Source organism: Podarcis liolepis (genome assembly GCF_965112155.1).
Source record: "Podarcis liolepis genome assembly, chromosome: 8".
Classification (NCBI taxonomy): domain Eukaryota; kingdom Metazoa; phylum Chordata; class Lepidosauria; order Squamata; family Lacertidae; genus Podarcis; species Podarcis liolepis.
Genome location: NC_139560.1, coordinates 36,369,861 through 36,388,554, shown reverse-complemented (window position 1 = coordinate 36,388,554; position 18,694 = coordinate 36,369,861). Strand labels below are relative to the sequence as shown.

The following is an 18,694-nucleotide window of genomic DNA, read 5'->3' as shown; positions in this document are numbered from 1 at the left end:
GCGGAGCGAGCGTTTGAGGAACTGAAAAGGGCCTTCGCCTCTGAAGGACAACTTCTGCATGTGGATTTACAAAAAAAGCTGAGGGTCGAAACAGATGCATCTGACAGAGCCATAGGGGCGGTGCTTCTTCTTCTGCAGCCAGGGAAGGAGGAGTCAGAGTGGCGACCGTGTGCCTTCTTTTCGCGAAAGTTGAACAAATCCGAGAGGAACTACACGGTGTACGACCGGGAACTTCTTGCCATTCATGAGGCTTTCCGGAGATGGAGGCACCTGCTAATTGGTGCACAACATAAGGTGCAAGTGTGCACGGACCATAAGAATCTAGAGTATTGGAGAACTGCGCGAGTGCTCAACCAACGGCAGTTGAGATGGGCCCAGGAATTCTCCAAATTTAACTTTGAGATTTGTTACGTGCCAGGCCCAGAGAACGTTAGGGCGGACGCTCTCTCACGCAAACCTGAATATTTGGAGGGGGAGGGAGCACCCGAAGAGACCCATGTCATTCCAGAGGACCGCTGGGTGTGTGGGGCGGCATTGGTGGGGCAAAGGGAATTGGTAGAGGGAACGGTGCATGATGAATACGCCCAGGACAAACTCAGGGGTCTCAGGAGGGAGGGAGACAAACCCGGGGGTTTTGAGGAGAGAAACGGGGCGTTGTACTACAAGGGAGCGTTATATATACCTGAAGGTGAATTGAGGGAGAAGGTACTCAAGCAACTGCACGATAGCCCAACAGCAGGGCATTTTGGGCAACACAAAACCATGTGGCTGGTTACCAGGGAATTTTGGTGGCCCAAGGTCAGGGAAGATGTGCGGGAGTATGTGAGAGGGTGTGACCAATGCCAACGAGCCAAGGGGGAGAGGCGGGCACCGGCAGGTTTATTAGAACCACTACCCACACCTGAAAGACCATGGGAAACAGTGGCAATAGATTTCATGACTGATCTGCCGAGGTCCAGAGGGAAAACAGCCATAATGGTTGTGGTAGACCTGTTAACCAAAATGGCCCACTTTATAGCCTGCTCACATGCGGTCACAGCAGAAGAAACCGCTAAATTGTTTGTAGAAAATGTGTTTAGGTTGCATGGCGCCCCCTTGAGGGTGGTTTCAGACCGAGGGAAACAATTTACTTCCAGGTTCTGGAGGAAGCTCATGAGCTTATTGCATGTAGAGGTTAATTTCTCAACTGCCCGGCATCCAGAAACCAACGGGCAGGCGGAAAGAGCTAATGGTGTCCTCCAGCAATATTTGAGGTGTTATGTGAATGACAGAGAGAATGATTGGGTGGAGAAGCTGGCGTTGGCAGAATTTGCCTACAACAATGCAGAGAACGTGTCCACGGGGATGAGCCCCTTTTTGGCTAATCATGGGTGCCATCCCCGAGCCTTCCCAGGGGGGGAAGGGGAGAACTGGAGCGTTCCAGCTGCAGAACAGTTTGTGGAAGAAATGGAAGCGATCCATCGCCAGCTCCAACTTAACTTAAACAGGGCTAAGGAGGAATATAAGAGGCAGGCAGACAAAAACAGAAGGGAAGGTGAAAGCATTAGGGTGGGGGACCAGGTGTGGCTGTCTACCCAAGGGTTACCATTCAAAGGGGGTTGTAAGAAGTTAAGACCCAAAAGGCTGGGCCCATTTGAAGTCACGCAGCAGGTCAACCCAGTGGCTTTCAGACTCCGGTTACCGAACCACATGAAGCTGCACCCAGTTTTCCACAGGTCGTTGCTGTCACCGTATAAAGGGGACAGAGAAGGGAGGGTCAATAGGGGACCAGCAATGGAGGAGAAGGAACACAGCTACCATGTAGCGGAGATTCTCGATTCCAGGTGGAAGGGAGATCAAGTAGAGTATTTGGTGATGTGGGAAGGGGAGCCGGAGTCGGAAAACACCTGGGTCATGGCAGAGGAGGTAGATGACGAGGTTTTAATAGAAACTTTTCATCAGAGATTCCCACGTAAACCTCAGCCAGTGGCGAGGTTCCGGAGGGAATACTTTGCCACCACCGACGAAGAAGAAGAGTTGGAGGGGTTCGTTGATTCCGAGGAGGAGGAGGATTCAGCGAGCCGGAACGAAGACCGATGGAGAGAAATGTTCGAGACGTCTGAAGATGAAGAGGATTCTTTTCGGGGTTTTAACTCCTCACCGCCCAGAGGAGAGAGTATGGGCGGGGGGGAAGGGGGCCCTGGAGGGGAGGTGGATGTCAGGGAACTGACATCGGAAGGAAGGGAGGTGGAAGGGCTCACACAGGTTGGGAGAGACTCAGCAGCTTGAAGAGGGAACCAGCAGGGGGAGAGGAGGTGAGCCGAGGGAGGTGGAAGGGCTCACACAGGTTGGGAGAGACTCAGCAGCTGAAGAGGGAACCAGCAGGGGGAGAGGAGGTGAGCCGAGGGGAAGTGAGCAGGAGGGATGGCTCAGAGACACTTCCAGCGAAAACAGTGGGGAGGTTTCAGGACCTCCTGTAGGGACACCCACTCCTCGCCGGAAACTGCCACGTCGTGAGTCCAGGAGACGCGTTTCCGTTAAGGAGCTTCTATGCTGGAAGCGCTTCCGCAGACAGCCACTGTCAGACTCTACGAGTGATTAGAGCAGACATGTTTGAGGAGCTCTGTCTCACACAGAGGTTTGTGGAGCCGCACAAACTCTGAGGGAGCACGATTTTACGCACAAGCAGCTAATCATCCCATCACAATTTATTTCTAGAGTATTTACCACATGCTACTCATTAATCCACCACTGACATTTCTTTAGAAATGCCAGATGGATCAAGCTCATGTAGCCAAGCATTCTTTTGTTGCAGTAACCAACCAGATGCCTATGGGATGCCCAAAAGCATGAACTGCACACAAAGGCACTCTCACCACTGTGATTCCCCAAAACTGGGACTCAGAGGTATTTTTTCCATAATGCTCTTTTAAAATTTAACCTGAGCCCTGCAGGCAAAGACTTTTATTATCTCAACTGTGCCTTGGAATAGTTTTTAGAATATTCCATTTCCCAAAAAACAAAAAGTAGGGTTAAACGCTGAAATAAAAACAAAAAATAAACAGAAAGCAATGTGCTTTACAGAAGCCCAAAGCTATGAATATTTCCATCTACCACTTAAGAATCTGGAAATTTGCAGCTGAGATCAAATCCCTTTGTATTTACTCATTCTGACTCACTAAAAACATACTGAGGATGGAAATGAAAATGTTAGCACATGTAATAATGCTTTGGTGCTAATCTAATGCCATCATTTTATGGGATGCAAAGTATCAGTTTAGTGTGTGAGAGGCATGAAATACAAAATCAAATTTCTCCCACATTTGGTGTTGATAAGCAGTCACTGCAGCTGTGTTGCTGGCAATCTTTTCACATCAAAAGATCATGTCCCTCTTTGCCAGGAAGTTTAGACTTGTGCCTTTGTGTCAACTCCATTTGACTGAAGATGTACCTGGAAAGCTGACTGTTTATTCCAAGTTGCAGGCTATAGGTCTCTATTGCCTGCAACGTGTTCCTGAATCCAGATCCTGCCAAGTCATGATACCACATTCTGGGAGTAAGGCAATACTAGATAAAGCAAGGTGAAGGCAAAGCAGACGCAACACATGGTGGGTCTGTGATATGAGCAAGATACAGCAGTGGTTGCAAAGTCCCTTTTTTGCCCTAAACAGAAAAGAAGCCCGACTCAGAAGCTTTCGTAAGGTCAAATGTCAACATATGACCTTTTCTGTCGTGTTGCTGTTAAAGGAACCTTACCCATGTGAGCCAGAGACTTCCAGAAACAGTAGCAGCCACCACATGCATCTCCTTGGTGGTTATAAACAAACTCTGTGACAGAGATATGTATAGCTGAAGCTTTCTTCTCACAATGCCAGAGACAGGGCTTGAGAAGACATTTATTGTGGATGTGAGTCACTCACTGTTGTTTTCTACACCTTTATTGGATCTTATTGGAAGCTCCTGCAGCCAATCGGAAGCCACGGAAGCTGCATTGGGCGTTTGGGTTCCAAAGAATGCTTGCAAACCACAACACTCACTTCTGAGTTTGCGGTGTTCAGGACCCAAAACATTTGAGTCGCAAGGCAACCAAGGTACAACTATCTATATCTATCTATATATTTATCTATATACACATATGTATGAGAAATGATAACTACACTCTTAGTAAATTGCTGCTTATTCACTTTCTTTAACTATTATGGTTTTCCTTGGAAAAGTTAGTTGGGTTTGCTGAAAAGGTAACTTCAAAAGGGATAGTCTGACCACTCCGCTAGACTAGGCTATAGAAATGGGTATCCGTTAACACTGTACTGTATCAAGCTATTTTGTACACTGCCCTGATATCTAAGGGGATATCCTAACCCAAGGACTAGTTGGAGGTGCCACATCCACTGGCTCTGCTGGAGTAAGAGCTCCATCATCACAGAAGTCACCACTGTGCCTGTTGTAGGCACAGCTGGAAAGCTACCAAGAGTAGTGTTCCCACCACTGATAACCCATGTATGGCCTCAAAACTGGGCAGAGTAGGGATTTTAAAAAAAAGGCTTGGCCAAGAATTTGCTAGAACCTAAGCCAGCCCACTGTCAGGTAAGGAGCCAGCTTGAGCTGGCACAGCAAAGCAAAAAAACAACCCCAAACTCCAGAGCTTTTTGCCCTTTGCCCTGGATGGGTGGTACTAGTAGAACTTTGAATGTAGCAAGGGCTCTGGCACTATAATCATACCAGGAGCCAGGTGACCCCAAGTTAGGGCTGGCTTTTAAAAGCATTTTTAAAAGCTTTTAATTTATGATAAAATAAATAAGTAGATAAATGAATATAGGCTGATGAACTATGATGTGCATTTCAGTTTCTAAGAAACTGAATTAATAAAATAGTTCTGCTCACGACATATTGTTATATAATGGAACAGAAGTAATCAGAAAAAGTATGTGCCCTGGTGAACAATGCTGGGCACACTCATATATAAGCACCATTACATAAACAGGTTTTAGCATAGTATGACAAAATAATGTACAAACCTGTCTCATGGGGTTGAGCAGTCACATGATCTTCTGTATGTTCTCTGTCATCTATGGTTAACAAATTGGAAAAACTTATGTTATCTTATACTGTGTATGCCTGTGCTATTATTATTATTATTATTATTACTAATAATAATTTCTACTAAACAAATTGATACATTTTATATAAACCAAAATATATTCAGGCTGATTTTGTAGTTATGCAGACATAATTAAAGAAATAAGATAAATACACGCTTAAATTCTTTTTTAAAAATCAGCAATGATTGTATGAACTTTAAGGATGATACAGAGCACATAGGTTGTCAAATTGTACATTACAGCATAAGTGTGTGACACAGATATAAAATACAGCATTCTCTTCCCTCTTGTTTTCCCCAAGCATTTTACTTTTAACACATACATCATAAAATACTCTCTTATTTTTTAAGCCAAATATCTAAATATTTATGAGCTTTGAGCTATCATAGCTGGATATTTCAGCTACAGTATTTTCTTTAAAATAATTTTGACTTCCAAAATGAGCAAACCAAAGAAAATGAGTGGTTTAATGGAGTCCTATACAAACACTTGAGTCCTTAAAAACAAACAGATGTTTGTTGTAAAGGCAGGGCAGATTCAACATAACAGCTATGGTTTGGCAGTGTACTCCATTCTTAAAGATGTATACCCTCTTCCAGTGATATCCATGCATGTCTCCTTAAAGTAACTTTGAAATAGTGAGCTTCCATAAGACAAGAAAAGGCTGTACTAAAGCATGTTCAAGTGCAGAGGATGTCAAAACAAATTTGCTAAGCTGGCTGGTAGAGTGGACTCTGTGATTTCCCCTAACTATGGAGTATATCAAATACAACAGAGGATTGCCCAGCAGACATCCAGGAACCAAAAAGCTTAAGAAAGCTAGGTAGCTGACCAATTAGTTCACAGAATCCTCAACTTCAGCTGGCACTTCACATTTAGGAGTGACCTGGGTCTCCACAAAATAGCTGCAAAGCAGCAGGGGTGGGTAGGTGTTATTTGAAACAGTAAAATGGTGGGTACAATGAAATGATTAACTTTCTTCCCACTTGCTGCTTTTCCCCAGTGACATACAAGCACATCTAGAAACATGGCTGGGTAAAAAATGGGTGAGAGGAGTGTGTTACAGGGTAAAAAGAGAGGTGGTAAAGAGTCCTTTTCCTACTTTTAATTGCACCCTCCATAGCCACTATGTAGGTGGTCATTCTTGAATTCCAGTATGAATCCCTGCTATTAGCATAATTCAGAGTCTAGATGGCTATGTTATATGGTAAGAGAAGGCAAAGGGAAATCAGGTTCACAAACATCCTAGTAACCTTCCTTGCCACACTTGAGACAGGTAGCTTTAAAAATGGGGGACAGGTTTGATCTCTTCTATCTCCTCTTGACAGAGAAACTTAATATTCACTTTTCCCAGGACAGCAAAGAGGTACTAGCAAAAATAGCCTTAATACATTTCTCAGTACTTCTCACAGGACACCGTATGAGTCCACACTGATTTGTGATTATTTGAATTCACAGAAACAAATGTCAAAGTGACATGCAAATATTTAGTATGTAAATACATTCAGAGTCTTTAAGATCCAGAGGTCTGAATTTTTATCAATACATTCCGTGGTTAAAAACCATCATCTTGTACAATGATGTTTCTCAGCAGTTCTCTGTCCAATATTCCTTTTATTCCACACATAAACAGCAGGTAAAAAGTGCTTTCATTCATTAGAGAAAAATAATGTTAATAAAAGTTATACTCAAATTAATTTCTCCCACCTTGGTTAATTCATGCAAACGTACCTGACTGAATTTGTTCAGTAGCAGAATGTGGAACATCTGCTTCATCTATGGGCACATAAAAATGAATTAGATAACATGCTGTTAGAGTAGCAACCAACTTAAACTAACAAAAACAACACCTCACAAAGAAAGAGCACACACAATTATTCCCTTATATGACAGCTGCAGGACGAATAATGTTTGCACAGAAATGGAGGGCCTAAGTAGCAGCCGTTAATAATGAGTGGATAGGTAAGGTATGGGAATTTGCTTTTATTATTAAACTGACATACTTTTGAGAAAAGAAGAAACAGGTCAAAGACAAAATGACATTATAACAAATTGGATCCTGGCAACTGAGTACTGCTGAAAGAGCTTTTAGCTCTAAAAGATACCTTGTGGATTTGCAACATCCTAAAATGGGACTATTGTGCTTGAATCATGCTTGTGGGTTTCCCAAAGGCATCTGACTGGCCACTGTGAGAAGAGGATAATAGATTGCTCACATCTTCTTCCCTTTGGCAAATGACTGTACTGTTGAAATGGCGATGAGATCGCACTGGCCTATTTATTCTGAATGTTTGTATGTGATGTCGATAAAGGTTTGATGATGATGATGATGATGATGAGACAAGGATGCTGAACCAGATGGGCCATTGGCCTGATCCAGTAGAAGCAGGCTCTTCTTATGTTCTTTAATAATTATAATGGTGGTAAATGATTATGATTATCATTAACAGCAGAAGCTGCTAATTTATAAAGGTAATTATACACAAATATGAGGAATTTATAGAAAACATGAAATCATAAGCTTTGGATTTAAAAAGGATCCTTAGGACTGATTCCTAATAAGATGGAATGAACCATTTTTTATACTCACTTCCATGTGTTTGATCAGTGCTCTCAATTGGCTCTGTTAGATATATAATAAATATAATAAATAAATCACAGCCTTTATAAGACCAAAACTAACAATATAAAGAGTAATGTGTACAAGAATTGTAATTTAAGACAGAGCTAGGGCCTTTATAAGCAGGAGAAAGAAACCTTACACTTTAGTTCTGACTCCAAAATACCTATTCAGACAACACAACTGAAAATCCCTTCAAATGTGACAAAATGCTTATGTGGAAAGTATTGCTATTTAGGAAACAATAAAGTTAGATGTGGATTGGTCATCACATGCACACTTCTTTATTTCTCTTTGTTTATGAATACAGGAATCCATAACTGACTGTGCCTCCATACAATGCAGATACTGTACACAATGTACAGCAAATAATAAAAATACAATAACCACCTTTTTCATCTCATTATATATCACTTCCCAGAAGTTTTTCACTTTCTTACATTCCCACCACATGTGATAAAAAAGTTCCTTCTTTTTCTTTACATTTCCAACATTTATTACTTATTTTATACATTTTAGCTAATTTCACAGGAGTAATATACCACCTATACATTATTTTTATCACATTTTCTTTCAAACATTTCCTACTTGGCTGTGCTTTTTCTACAACATTGTTTTCATATTTCAAGCAGACGTGAGACGCCAATATTGCAGCTGCTGCTAAGATGGGCATGTTTATTTAATCCAGCAATAAGCATTAGTTTTGCAGCATAATTCTTCTCATCACCACCACCACCACCCCTAGTTAATAAATGAATATATTCATTTATAGATAAATGATGATAAAATGAATATATGCTTACCTTGCATGTTTTCATAATAATGTTCGGATAACAGTTCTCCATCTGAAAAGAGAACAATGTTGTAATATAGTTCACAAGAAAATGTATTCTTTTTTGGCAACTGCTGAAAACATTCTTAGATAAACCTAACCAGATGTTTAGAAAGTTAGTATGAGTTTTTATTTGTTTTAGTCTATTTTATTGTAGTTTTAACTTTCTGTATGTTTTAAATTATGGTTGTAAAAAGTGATAATTTTATGGTTTTATCTTTTTTTAAAATCACTTCGAGGTGAGTTTTTTCTACAATAAAATGGTAAATAAATTTTATGAAACAAACAAAATATTGCTGCAGGTCTCCCTGCTTAAGAAAAAAAAAAAAAGAATCCAGGTCCATGCTATGTAAATTAAAGAGAATGACTCCAGATTTTCACAAAAATGTGGTTGGAACTCAGGGGTCTGGGGACAGAATAGGTTGATAGAGTAGAGAAGCCACCCAAGGCTGCATTTTGTCAACAACAACAAAAGGGGGGGAAAGATACAAAACCTGTCATTAGGGTTCTTTTCTACATGTTTATACATAATGTGTAGCTAGACCCTTAGAGAGTATCTATTATAGGAGTTGCATCAAAGGAATCAATGTCTATCACTAACCAGACTCGTGTTGACAGCATTCAGTTTTTCCTGAAATTGCAGATTCTTTCAGCTTCTAGGACAGGCCTGGGGAACCCTACAATTCTATGATTCTATATAGCCTGCAGGCCTAATTATGCTCGCCAAGCCTCTGCATTAGGCTGCCAGAGCTCCCCATATGGCCCAGCCATACCCATGTACCCTATACTTGATATTATATATAAGGAATGCAGCAGGTAAAAGCCTGGGCTCAGCTTTGCAAGGGGCTCTGCAAGACCATGTGGGCAAAAATGTCACCCAATGTCACTGTTGCAACTTTGTCCACAACAACTAAGGTAGAGAACTGTTTAGATCCATTTCCCCATGCCTGTTTGAGAAGAGAACTTTCCTTGCTGTCAGTTCAGTTACAGAGCAAAGACATAATTTGCTATTATTTATATGTTCAAAAGTGCAGAATAACTCATTAGATATGTTCGCCTATACGTAACTCATGCAGGACATGACTTGCTCAGTGTGAGCGCTAAAACAGCAAAGAAACAGCTAAGGAAAACCATTACTGCCAAGTCATTATTTTTCATAGTCACAGTCAATTTACCTGTATTCTGTGCTTCAATAAATTCTTCATTTTCCAATTCTAAAGTAAAATACATAATTAAAATTTTAAAACTGGAATGCTACAATGGTTATGAGTTAATAAAGAAAAAAGTAACAAAATCACAATTTCCTTTGTCAGATTAATTAGCATATATGCCAGAAAAAGACTTGAATACATAAGTTTTTAAAGGACTGTGATATGCAAAGCAGTTTGTCTTAATCATCTAAGTTTTAGTGAAGTGGACTAGCTGCCTGGATAAGAGTAGGGATCTCAAATGAAGTTGGAAGCACACTGAGAGGGGGAGAGATGCACTCCCAAATTTATGGTGACTGGAATGCCCCCTTCTCTGGTGTGAAACAGCACTGGCCATTCCAGAAACTATGGCCTGGTGTTTTCAAACACTGGGACATCATCAAATAGTTCCCGGTGCTTGAATCAAGAAGATCTCAATGGGCTGGCAAAGCTTGTAGAGGGCCCCTTCAGATAGGTGGATCAGATGGAGGAAAGGGAAAGAAACTAAGATTGCAATCCTAAACACACTTACTAGAGATAAAGCTACTGAAGGCACCAGGCCTTGCTGCTGAGCAAACATGGACAGAGAGAAGGAAGAAGAAAGTATCTGCTTTGGGGGCAAGTTGCTTGAGAAGGTAGGGTAAGACAGCTTCAAGCATGATCAAATGAAACTGATTAACTAGGCACATTTCAATCCAGTTTCAGACCTGGTTTTGGAATCAAAATTTGCTTGTCCAGATCAATTTTGAGATTTATGTTGTCAATAAATAAAAATAAATTTTAAAAATGACCTTTGTCAGGAGAAATCTGTAGGGGAAATTCAACCCTGTTGATTCTCCCTGACCTCTCAGCAGCTTTTGATACCATTAGTCACAGTTTCTTTCTGGACTGCCTTTGGGGTTTAGGAGTCTTGGGAGATGTTTTGTGGTGGTTCCACTCATACCTCTGAGGGTAATCAAATCAGTGACCTTTTGCATGCAAAGGTAGTTCTCTGTCACTGAGCATAATTTTATGTTCGGGACAGAGAAAGAAAAGGTTCCCCAACAATCACATATTTCACGATAACACACACGACTTATTTGTTGCTGATTAAAGCTTAACATTTTTGTAAGGCACAAGGAATCTTGGGCACAAGGAATGATTTGCATTTCGTTGTCAGTTTTTCAAAACTTTAAAATACAGCTAGAAAAACTGATTCAGCTATGGCCCTTTCACACAAGCCAAGCTGTCTGCTGCTTCTTTGAGGTGACATTCTATGTGCATTGTATTTACTTACTTACTTACTTACTTACTTATTTACCCATTCATATATAATTTAATCATAAAATATCCAAGAGGTGAGAAATAGAAAATAATCATAAAAATGATATAATATAAATATAAAACTGTTCAGCCACTATACACAGTAAAATATGGCTGAGTCACACATAAATACCACACATGTGGGTAGGGAAGCAGAAAGCTTTCCCCACAACCCAATCCAGAAATGCAGGCATTAATCAGCTGAGAAAGACATGAGATAAACTCCAACCCATAATTGCAATATTTATACACACAGTACATGTTAGGATATTTCCGTTCCACCTTAAAAGGGAGCAGGCTTTGTAAGTCACAGAGTCTGCGCATGTCCTGTTCACAGGATGTTTATGTTTGCTATTCCTTTCAATTTTGCAGTCGGTCAGAGACGGTGACTCAGAACGGTCATGTTTTCCTTTGTTCTGTTCAACGCTAAATAAAGTCTGTAAATATGCTCTTCTGCGGTGCGAGCTTTCTGGCTGTGATTTTCTGCCGATAAAGTGTGTGCACGAGCCTGAGATGGCAGTCTATTTCGGAGGCTTCGTGTCGCTAATTGCTGGATCTGCGTGACTACGGGAGATCGATGAACGTCCGGCAGCCGGCTTGGGGCCATGATGGACTATATCTCCCTGGCAGTATTCCCAACAACACAGCCATACTGTTACAGCAACATGTTATAAATGTGAGGACTTTCAAACGATATTACAACAAAAGTATAAAAACAAATGTCCTGCTCTTAATCACAGTTACTATAAAGTCACACAACATACCATGTTCATCCACATAGTCCTGCTTTTCTGTGTCATGTGAATAAGGTTCTGCAAGTAAAGAGACGGTTAATGTGTGAAATAAATTTACTGTCACATATTATTCCTAAGAATTCACATCTTACGGCATTTAATCAGCATTTAACTGAGAAGCCGATATAGCAAGCAACATGGAAGGCAAGGGCAAACTGAGTAGCCCACAATGTCCCAGAGGGCTTGGATATGTGTCTTTGTGTAGGTCAAGGTGCATGTGTACAGGCAATGGTGGAGGTATTAATAGAACGGGTAGGGAAAGGGGACCAGTGTGGGAGGAAGAAAATTGAATAGCCAGATAGGAGAGCAGTGTGCCACATTCGTTAGAAAAGAAAGAGAAGAATAATCCATTAAAATCACCACACCACTTCTGGTTCCCCTCCCCTATCAACCATCAAATCAGAGATCACATCTTTTCTATTGACTGAACTGGAAAAGACATGGATCTAGGGCTGTCCAGCATTGCCAGGGATCTGAGACACTGATACTTATGGATCCTCATAATTTATACCAGGGATTACCTCAAAAGTACCCATCATATCACAAGTTGCCTCTGTATACATAGATGTGTTATGTGATTTGTTGGCGGTATTACTGTAAGCATTAATTTGATTGTGGTTTTTCAGGGACCCTTGGTAAAATCATACAAATTCAAGAGGATCTGTTTTAATTCTACTGGATCTGATTTTTTTACTCACACGTAAAAGAAAAGTATGTTTGGCTGTGTGTATGCATGTGCTTTCTTTCAATTTGTCTGTTGGGGGCAGGTCTGACCCAGGAAGAGGGGTGAAAAAGCAACCAGAAGGGACAGTACCTACAGCACTCTTTCCAGATGTGCCACAGGCCCAAAAATGTCGGCAACCCCTGCTCTGTTGGGTAACATAACCTGACTTTTAAATTAAGTAGAATCCAACTGTAAAATGCAGGTATTTAGACTTCTGTGTAATACCTGTGTTATGATCCAGAGCATCCTCTAGATTTAGTTCTGTGTCATCTGTGGAAGACAGACAAAAATGTGTTTTAATTTGTGCAAATCAAAGTACATGTTTCTATACAGCTGGTTGACTGATTGGATGAAAGAGGAAGGAATCAGGACTGCACTAGGTCTCCTACAGTCAATTTAACATATTGATCATATTTGCAAAGAGGCCTGCACTTCTAAATTCATGTTTTGAGGATTATGTGTTTGAGTCTACGTGTTAGCCTCATACGGCAGAATTCAATGGAAGAGTTCCATTCTAAGTTTCTACTTATAACTACTTAGTTGGATATGGCTCTCTGCATATAGGCATTATAGGATACAAATGTGATATATAAACCAACTACTACTACTACTTATTATTATTATTATTATTATTAATATATTGATGCATATACCATTTTAGCATCATAGTGTATAATTTGTATTATGCCCCCATACATCACCATTTTCTTAGCATACTAAATCAGTATTTTTATTGTACAAATTGTTCCAAAGCAAAACAGAAATGAGTATTAGAGAACAGGCTTCATGCATCACACATCACTTACGACAAGCACATGCCCTGACCATCTGACAGTCAGAAGCCATTTCCTCTTTTCATTAGTTTCAATTAAAAACCTTTTTTAAAACAGATATTAATCATCCTTCTTCCCCTTGTTTCTTATTACAGCAATTAGGCTGCCAGTTATTATTTTAAGGATATTATTTATAGTTGGAGTCAGTCTTTCAATCAAAGTCCTTAGTCACTGATGGAAATAAAGAAGAAGAAGAAGAGTTTGGATTTGATATCCCGCCTTTCACTCCCTTTAAGGAGTCTCAAAGCGGCTAACATTCTCCTTTCCCTTCCTCCCCCACAACAAACACTCTGTGAGGTGAGTGGGGATGAGAGACTTCAGAGAAGTGTGACTGGCCCAAGGTCACCCAGCAGCTGCATGTGGAGGAGTGGAGACGCAAACCCGGTTCCCCAGATTACGAGACTACCGCTCTTAACCACTACACCACACTGGCTCTCTAAAAAACATTTTTGCCTGTGATCTCACCAAAGATACAGTAGTAATACTATTTGGTTTCCTTAAACATAGTATACTAGGGGAAGATACATAAATATCTACTCATTTTCTAACAGACAGAATTACAATATGTCAGAACTGGAAAAGCACAAAAAAAGATTCTTGGGTAGTCAAAGTCTGGGATATCGCATGCATGATAGAAGTTCACAAATCTGATTTGAAGTGAAAGAGTCAAGAAGAAAATGTTTTTATGGAAGAAACTGAATTTGTTTATTTCTTATTGGAACAAAGTAAAAATATAAGACTCAGTGAATGCATATTATTTGCTGAGGAAAAGTTAATGGTATGAAGTATAGGTGAAATAGTTAATAAGCAACATAAGATTCTAACTTTTCTTTTTCTTTAGCATTTATAAAAATATTTAACAGTTTGAGAATGTGAGTATATAAAAATATTAAAAATGTATTATAGTATTTTATTAATCTTTTTGTATTAACTGTAACTGCTGCACTGCAATGTATTTCACAAATAAATATATACACAAATTAAAATAATAATTTATAGGAGCACAAGGAGCTTTCACTGCTATATTACAATAAGCATTATTTTTAACCCTCTTCTGGAATGCCTTTTTGTTTCACAGATGGGGCATTTTAAATGCACATTGTGCATTTATTTTAAAGATAACAGGAATGCAAGATCAACAGCCTACCAAGACAAAAGACAAGCTTTCCTTGATCTAAACTATGTGCACATTTGCACTTCCATTGCTCACAAGGTTGGTTAAGCATAGAGAAACAGACACATTCTATATAACCTATTACTTCTATGTGAATAATAACCAGACAAACCTTGGCCTTCTGGTTCATATGTAGCTTCTTCCGTATGTGCATGATATTCATATGTATCTGAAAATTACATTAAATCACAAATAGCTATTAATACTGTTGTCAAGGCTGGAGGGTTTAAATGAGTTAGACTAACTAGTTGCTTGGTCCCTGCTCCTGCCAACCTAGCAGTTCAAAAGCACGCAGTGCAAGTAGATAAATAGGTACCGCTCCAGCGGGAAGGTAAACAGCGTTTCCGTGCACTGCTCTGGTTTGCCAGAAGTGGCTTAGTCATGTTGGCCACATGACCCGGAAGCTGTACGCTGGCTCCCTTGGCCAGTAAAGTGAGATGAGCACCACAACCCCAGAGTCGTCCATGACTTGGCCTAATGGTCAGGGGTCCCTTTACCTTTAACTCAAGATTGATGGGAAAGAAAGTCACACAACTATAATTGGGAAGGCCCAGCTTTTATCAACACTAGCCATGAAAAGTTTGGAGTAGAAAATTTCCCCCCAGGAACAGACTGTCAAAGAAAGTAATAATAGATATTACCTCAAAACATTTAATAACTAGTTAACAGAAGGATTCTGTGCATGTCAATTCAGAAGCAAGTCCCTTTGCATTTAATGGGACTTGAACTCCAGTGTAGTTTGTGTATAGAATGTAAGCGTAGATGAACTAATGAATGCACATAGATTTCAACAAGTATTATGAAATACAATATATTTTGATCAGAACAGCTATCTTCAAATATTTTGATCTGGCATTTCATTAAACCCCTCTAACATGGGACCCACTTATATATTTTCTCTCTGATTCTCTATCTTTCTTTTCCTTTCTCCCCTTTGCTCTATTGATCTTTATTCTCTATGTATGGGCATTTCATCCCCACTTGTGGGTCTCCCTTTTACTGGATTGTCTCTACCCAAACTACAGACAGGCGTCATAATCATGTTCCTCTGCGCAGAGCTTCACATAACTGCTGCCTCAAATGTTAGCACCAAAGACTTCCGGGTTGGCGCGATCTGGAAATGGCGGATTCCCTCCGAGCTGCGGAGGGAATCGGCTCAACTGAGGACGGGTCTTGCCGCGCCGGCGACGCGGGGACCCTCAAAAACCGCAGGCGCTGAAGCCTGCGGACTGAAGACTCGTCGGGCACCTTAAGCGCCCCCCCGATTCACAAAGAGCCTTTTTAAAGGCTGCGGAGAGGATACGGAGGGCGGCGTGGTGCTGAGAGTCGATCGCTACCTTGGTTGAGCGCAGCCGCGAGCCATGACTGGAGAGCGCTGATTCCCTTCCTTGAAATTCGGATTGAAAAGAATAACCCGTGAGTAAAACGAAATTGGACTTTATGAATATTATCCCGTGAATTTGAGACGACCGGGGGGTGTACTAAAAGGAAGTCCGCACCTCCCCTTCTTGCAGACGATCTAAAGCAACGAAATAAGAACTAAGCTGGAGTGCCTACCCTTTGTGGGGTGAGTTGAAAAAGACATTAACTTCCAAGATTTGGTAAAAAGAAACTTTGAGCTGGCGAGTGGAGTGTTGAAGGCTTTCTTTCTGTTGTAAACAACCCCCCCCTCCCGGGCCCGGGAGCGTCCTGCCCTTGAGCTTGTGGAAGAGGTGCGGAGTTTGACAGCTGTCAAAGCTGTCAAACGGACAGCTTAAGTGGAAAAATTGCTATTTAAGATCCCTCTGGACTAAAATGAGTTACAATTGAGTTAAAATTGTTGGAAACAAAGTAATAACAATAAGTTGGAGGATTGTTGGAGAAAGATTACCAAGTAACCAGATTCCCTCTAGGGGGAAGTCTGTGAAATTACAATGGCTGTGGATGGAAAGTTACTGGTGGAAATCGAAAGAATGTTTCATTTGGTGGGAATCTTACAAGAGCAGAGTCTGGCTATGAATAAACAACTCATGACCTTGACTTCTGGAACAAGCAGCTCTGCTGAATGTATTGAGGACCTGGATGAGAAAGAATCCACAGCTGAATTGGAAATGATATCTAAAGAAGTGGAAGAGACTAAACAAGAAAAAGAGAAAGTAAAGTTGGAAAGCACCAACCAGAAGTTGGCATCTGTGGAATATAAACAAGGAGACCTTTGGATTATATCTACCACAAATCTGCGAAAGAAGCAAAAGATGAAGGAGGAGGCCCCGGGAGCTTATGGAATACAGGAACTTAAAATGAAGAAATATGATGGGGGCCTCCACTTTGACTTTGACTCTGAAGATGCAGACTTTGTGGAAATTTCCCAGCAGCTGCTTTCAAATGTCCTTGTGGGAAGAGAAAATGGTTGGATGGTGACAGAATTTTTTCGAGATTCGATGGCCGACATAAAGGATTACCAACAAGACCGGCGGAGAGGGACTGAAAGAGATTTGAAAGCCTCGGACGTGAGGAACCCAGGCTAAGAACTGATATTTTGGACATGTATTGGGAAGGGACGAAAACCGGGGATGGGAGGGAGGGAAGAATAGAATTTTAAAAACACTCAAGACCTTTGGGTTTAGTTAATATGATTTTTATTTAAGACAAATTGGGAAATCAATGGAAGAGAATCTGAGTCCAACTTAGAAAAATTTATTTTACTTGTATTTATAAACTTTAAGATGATTAAGAAGAGAAATACCAATTTGCTGACACAATTTTGGGAAGTGGGATGCATGAAGGGGGGTGGGGGGAAGTCAGGGAACAAGGTTAAGAAAGTAGGATTTTCTGAAACTATACATGTTTTTGTCTTTTGTCTTTTTTGTGTGTATTTGTCTTTATAAAAGGTGAAAAACCAATAAAAATTTCTATAAAAAAAACCCAAATGTTAGCACCGAAACAGAAATTTATCTGTCACTTATCTGTCATTTTTTCCCCAAAAGGACCTTACAAAGACCTCAACCCTGATGGAATCTTATCTTCAGATTTGCCAAATCCAAAAAAGGCAGCTTGCCATAGCCACTTTAACATTGGTCTTTCTAGTTAAGACTTATTAGGATTATAGACTGTGAAAGTACATGAACCATGCTTCCCTCAAATGTCGAGTGAGTCGCCTATGTATGGCATCTTTGCCCTGACTAATATTTCTCCACACATAAGTTATCATCACCTGGCTTAGAAAATGCATTATTTAAATAACATAAAATGTGAAATGGCATTGAATCATGGCAATCTGTCTTAGGTAAAGTTCCAGGTAGGTAGAAGTGTTGGTCTGACGCAGTTTAAATAAATAAAAAATTGTCCAGTAGCACCTTAGAGACCAGCTAAGTTTGTTCTGGGTATATGTTTTCGTGTGCATCCACACTTCTTCAGATACAATAGGTAGAGGTTGAAAACCAACACTTTAGAAAATTCCATCATATAAACCATCTCTCCCATTGCAAATATTTAGGATCAGTTCACAGTTCACATGTTCATCACCTGATGTATCACTTCACAACATCTCAAAGCTATTATGAAAAGCAGACATACCATGACCGTCATCTGTGTCTGACTCTCCTGGTTGATAGTCACTTGCAGGTTCTGAAATGAAAAATAAGGGAAATATTTGGTTTTTGAAGGTACATAAAAGATTGTATTCAGTGTAGCACTAGGAAGAACATTTCGTCAGCGCACTTCTCCTCCTCCTCTATGTCTCCAAAAGCTGTTCGGGGATTTCCCCCAACCTTCCAGAGCACATTGGGGGACAGGGCAGGGCTTGTGGGAGGTGGGGGGGGAATAGAGCAAGTAAATCCCATTATGCTATTGCAAATACTTTGTTGAATACCACCTACTGCTATGTGAAAATACTGTCAATTTTCAGAAAAGTGCCCAATTAATCTAACAGTTTTTAGACACATATGCTTGGAGTAGACATAATCCTGGAACTAGAATGTAAGGACTGGAGTAGACCACAGAACCATTTGTGCTGTCTTCCAATACTTCTTTTATTGCAAGTGAATTTCCTCATGCCTCCTTGCATCTTGGTTTGAGCATCATCAATTCAGGTTAAAATGAATCCAAGCATACGTCTAAATATTTTGAACATCCTGATAAAACCACAATTTTCAGAATCTTAGGCTTC

At 40.5% G+C, this 18,694-nt stretch overlaps 1 protein-coding gene across 9 annotated transcripts in view; it reads right to left on the bottom strand.

The window, feature by feature from the left end:
• ASPH (aspartate beta-hydroxylase) overlaps positions 1-18,694 on the bottom strand; it is a 100,684-nt gene that overhangs the window by 40,940 nt on the left and 41,050 nt on the right. For 8 of the 9 annotated variants that reach the window (XM_083517912.1, XM_083517911.1, XM_083517898.1 and 5 more), the window contains 9 exons: positions 18,103-18,153; positions 14,660-14,716; positions 12,766-12,810; positions 11,787-11,834; positions 9,709-9,747; positions 8,505-8,546; positions 7,672-7,704; positions 6,813-6,857; positions 4,998-5,048 (listed from right to left, as the gene is read on the bottom strand). In XM_083517912.1, the coding sequence (XP_083374038.1) occupies positions 4,998-5,048; positions 6,813-6,857; positions 7,672-7,704; positions 8,505-8,546; positions 9,709-9,747; positions 11,787-11,834; positions 12,766-12,810; positions 14,660-14,716; positions 18,103-18,153 (411 nt within the window). Of the gene's footprint in view, positions 1-2,691; positions 5,049-6,812; positions 6,858-7,671; positions 7,705-8,504; positions 8,547-9,708; positions 9,748-11,786; positions 11,835-12,765; positions 12,811-14,659; positions 14,717-18,102; positions 18,154-18,694 lie in introns of all 9 variants that reach the window. The other variant, XR_014529341.1, reaches the window with a different exon arrangement.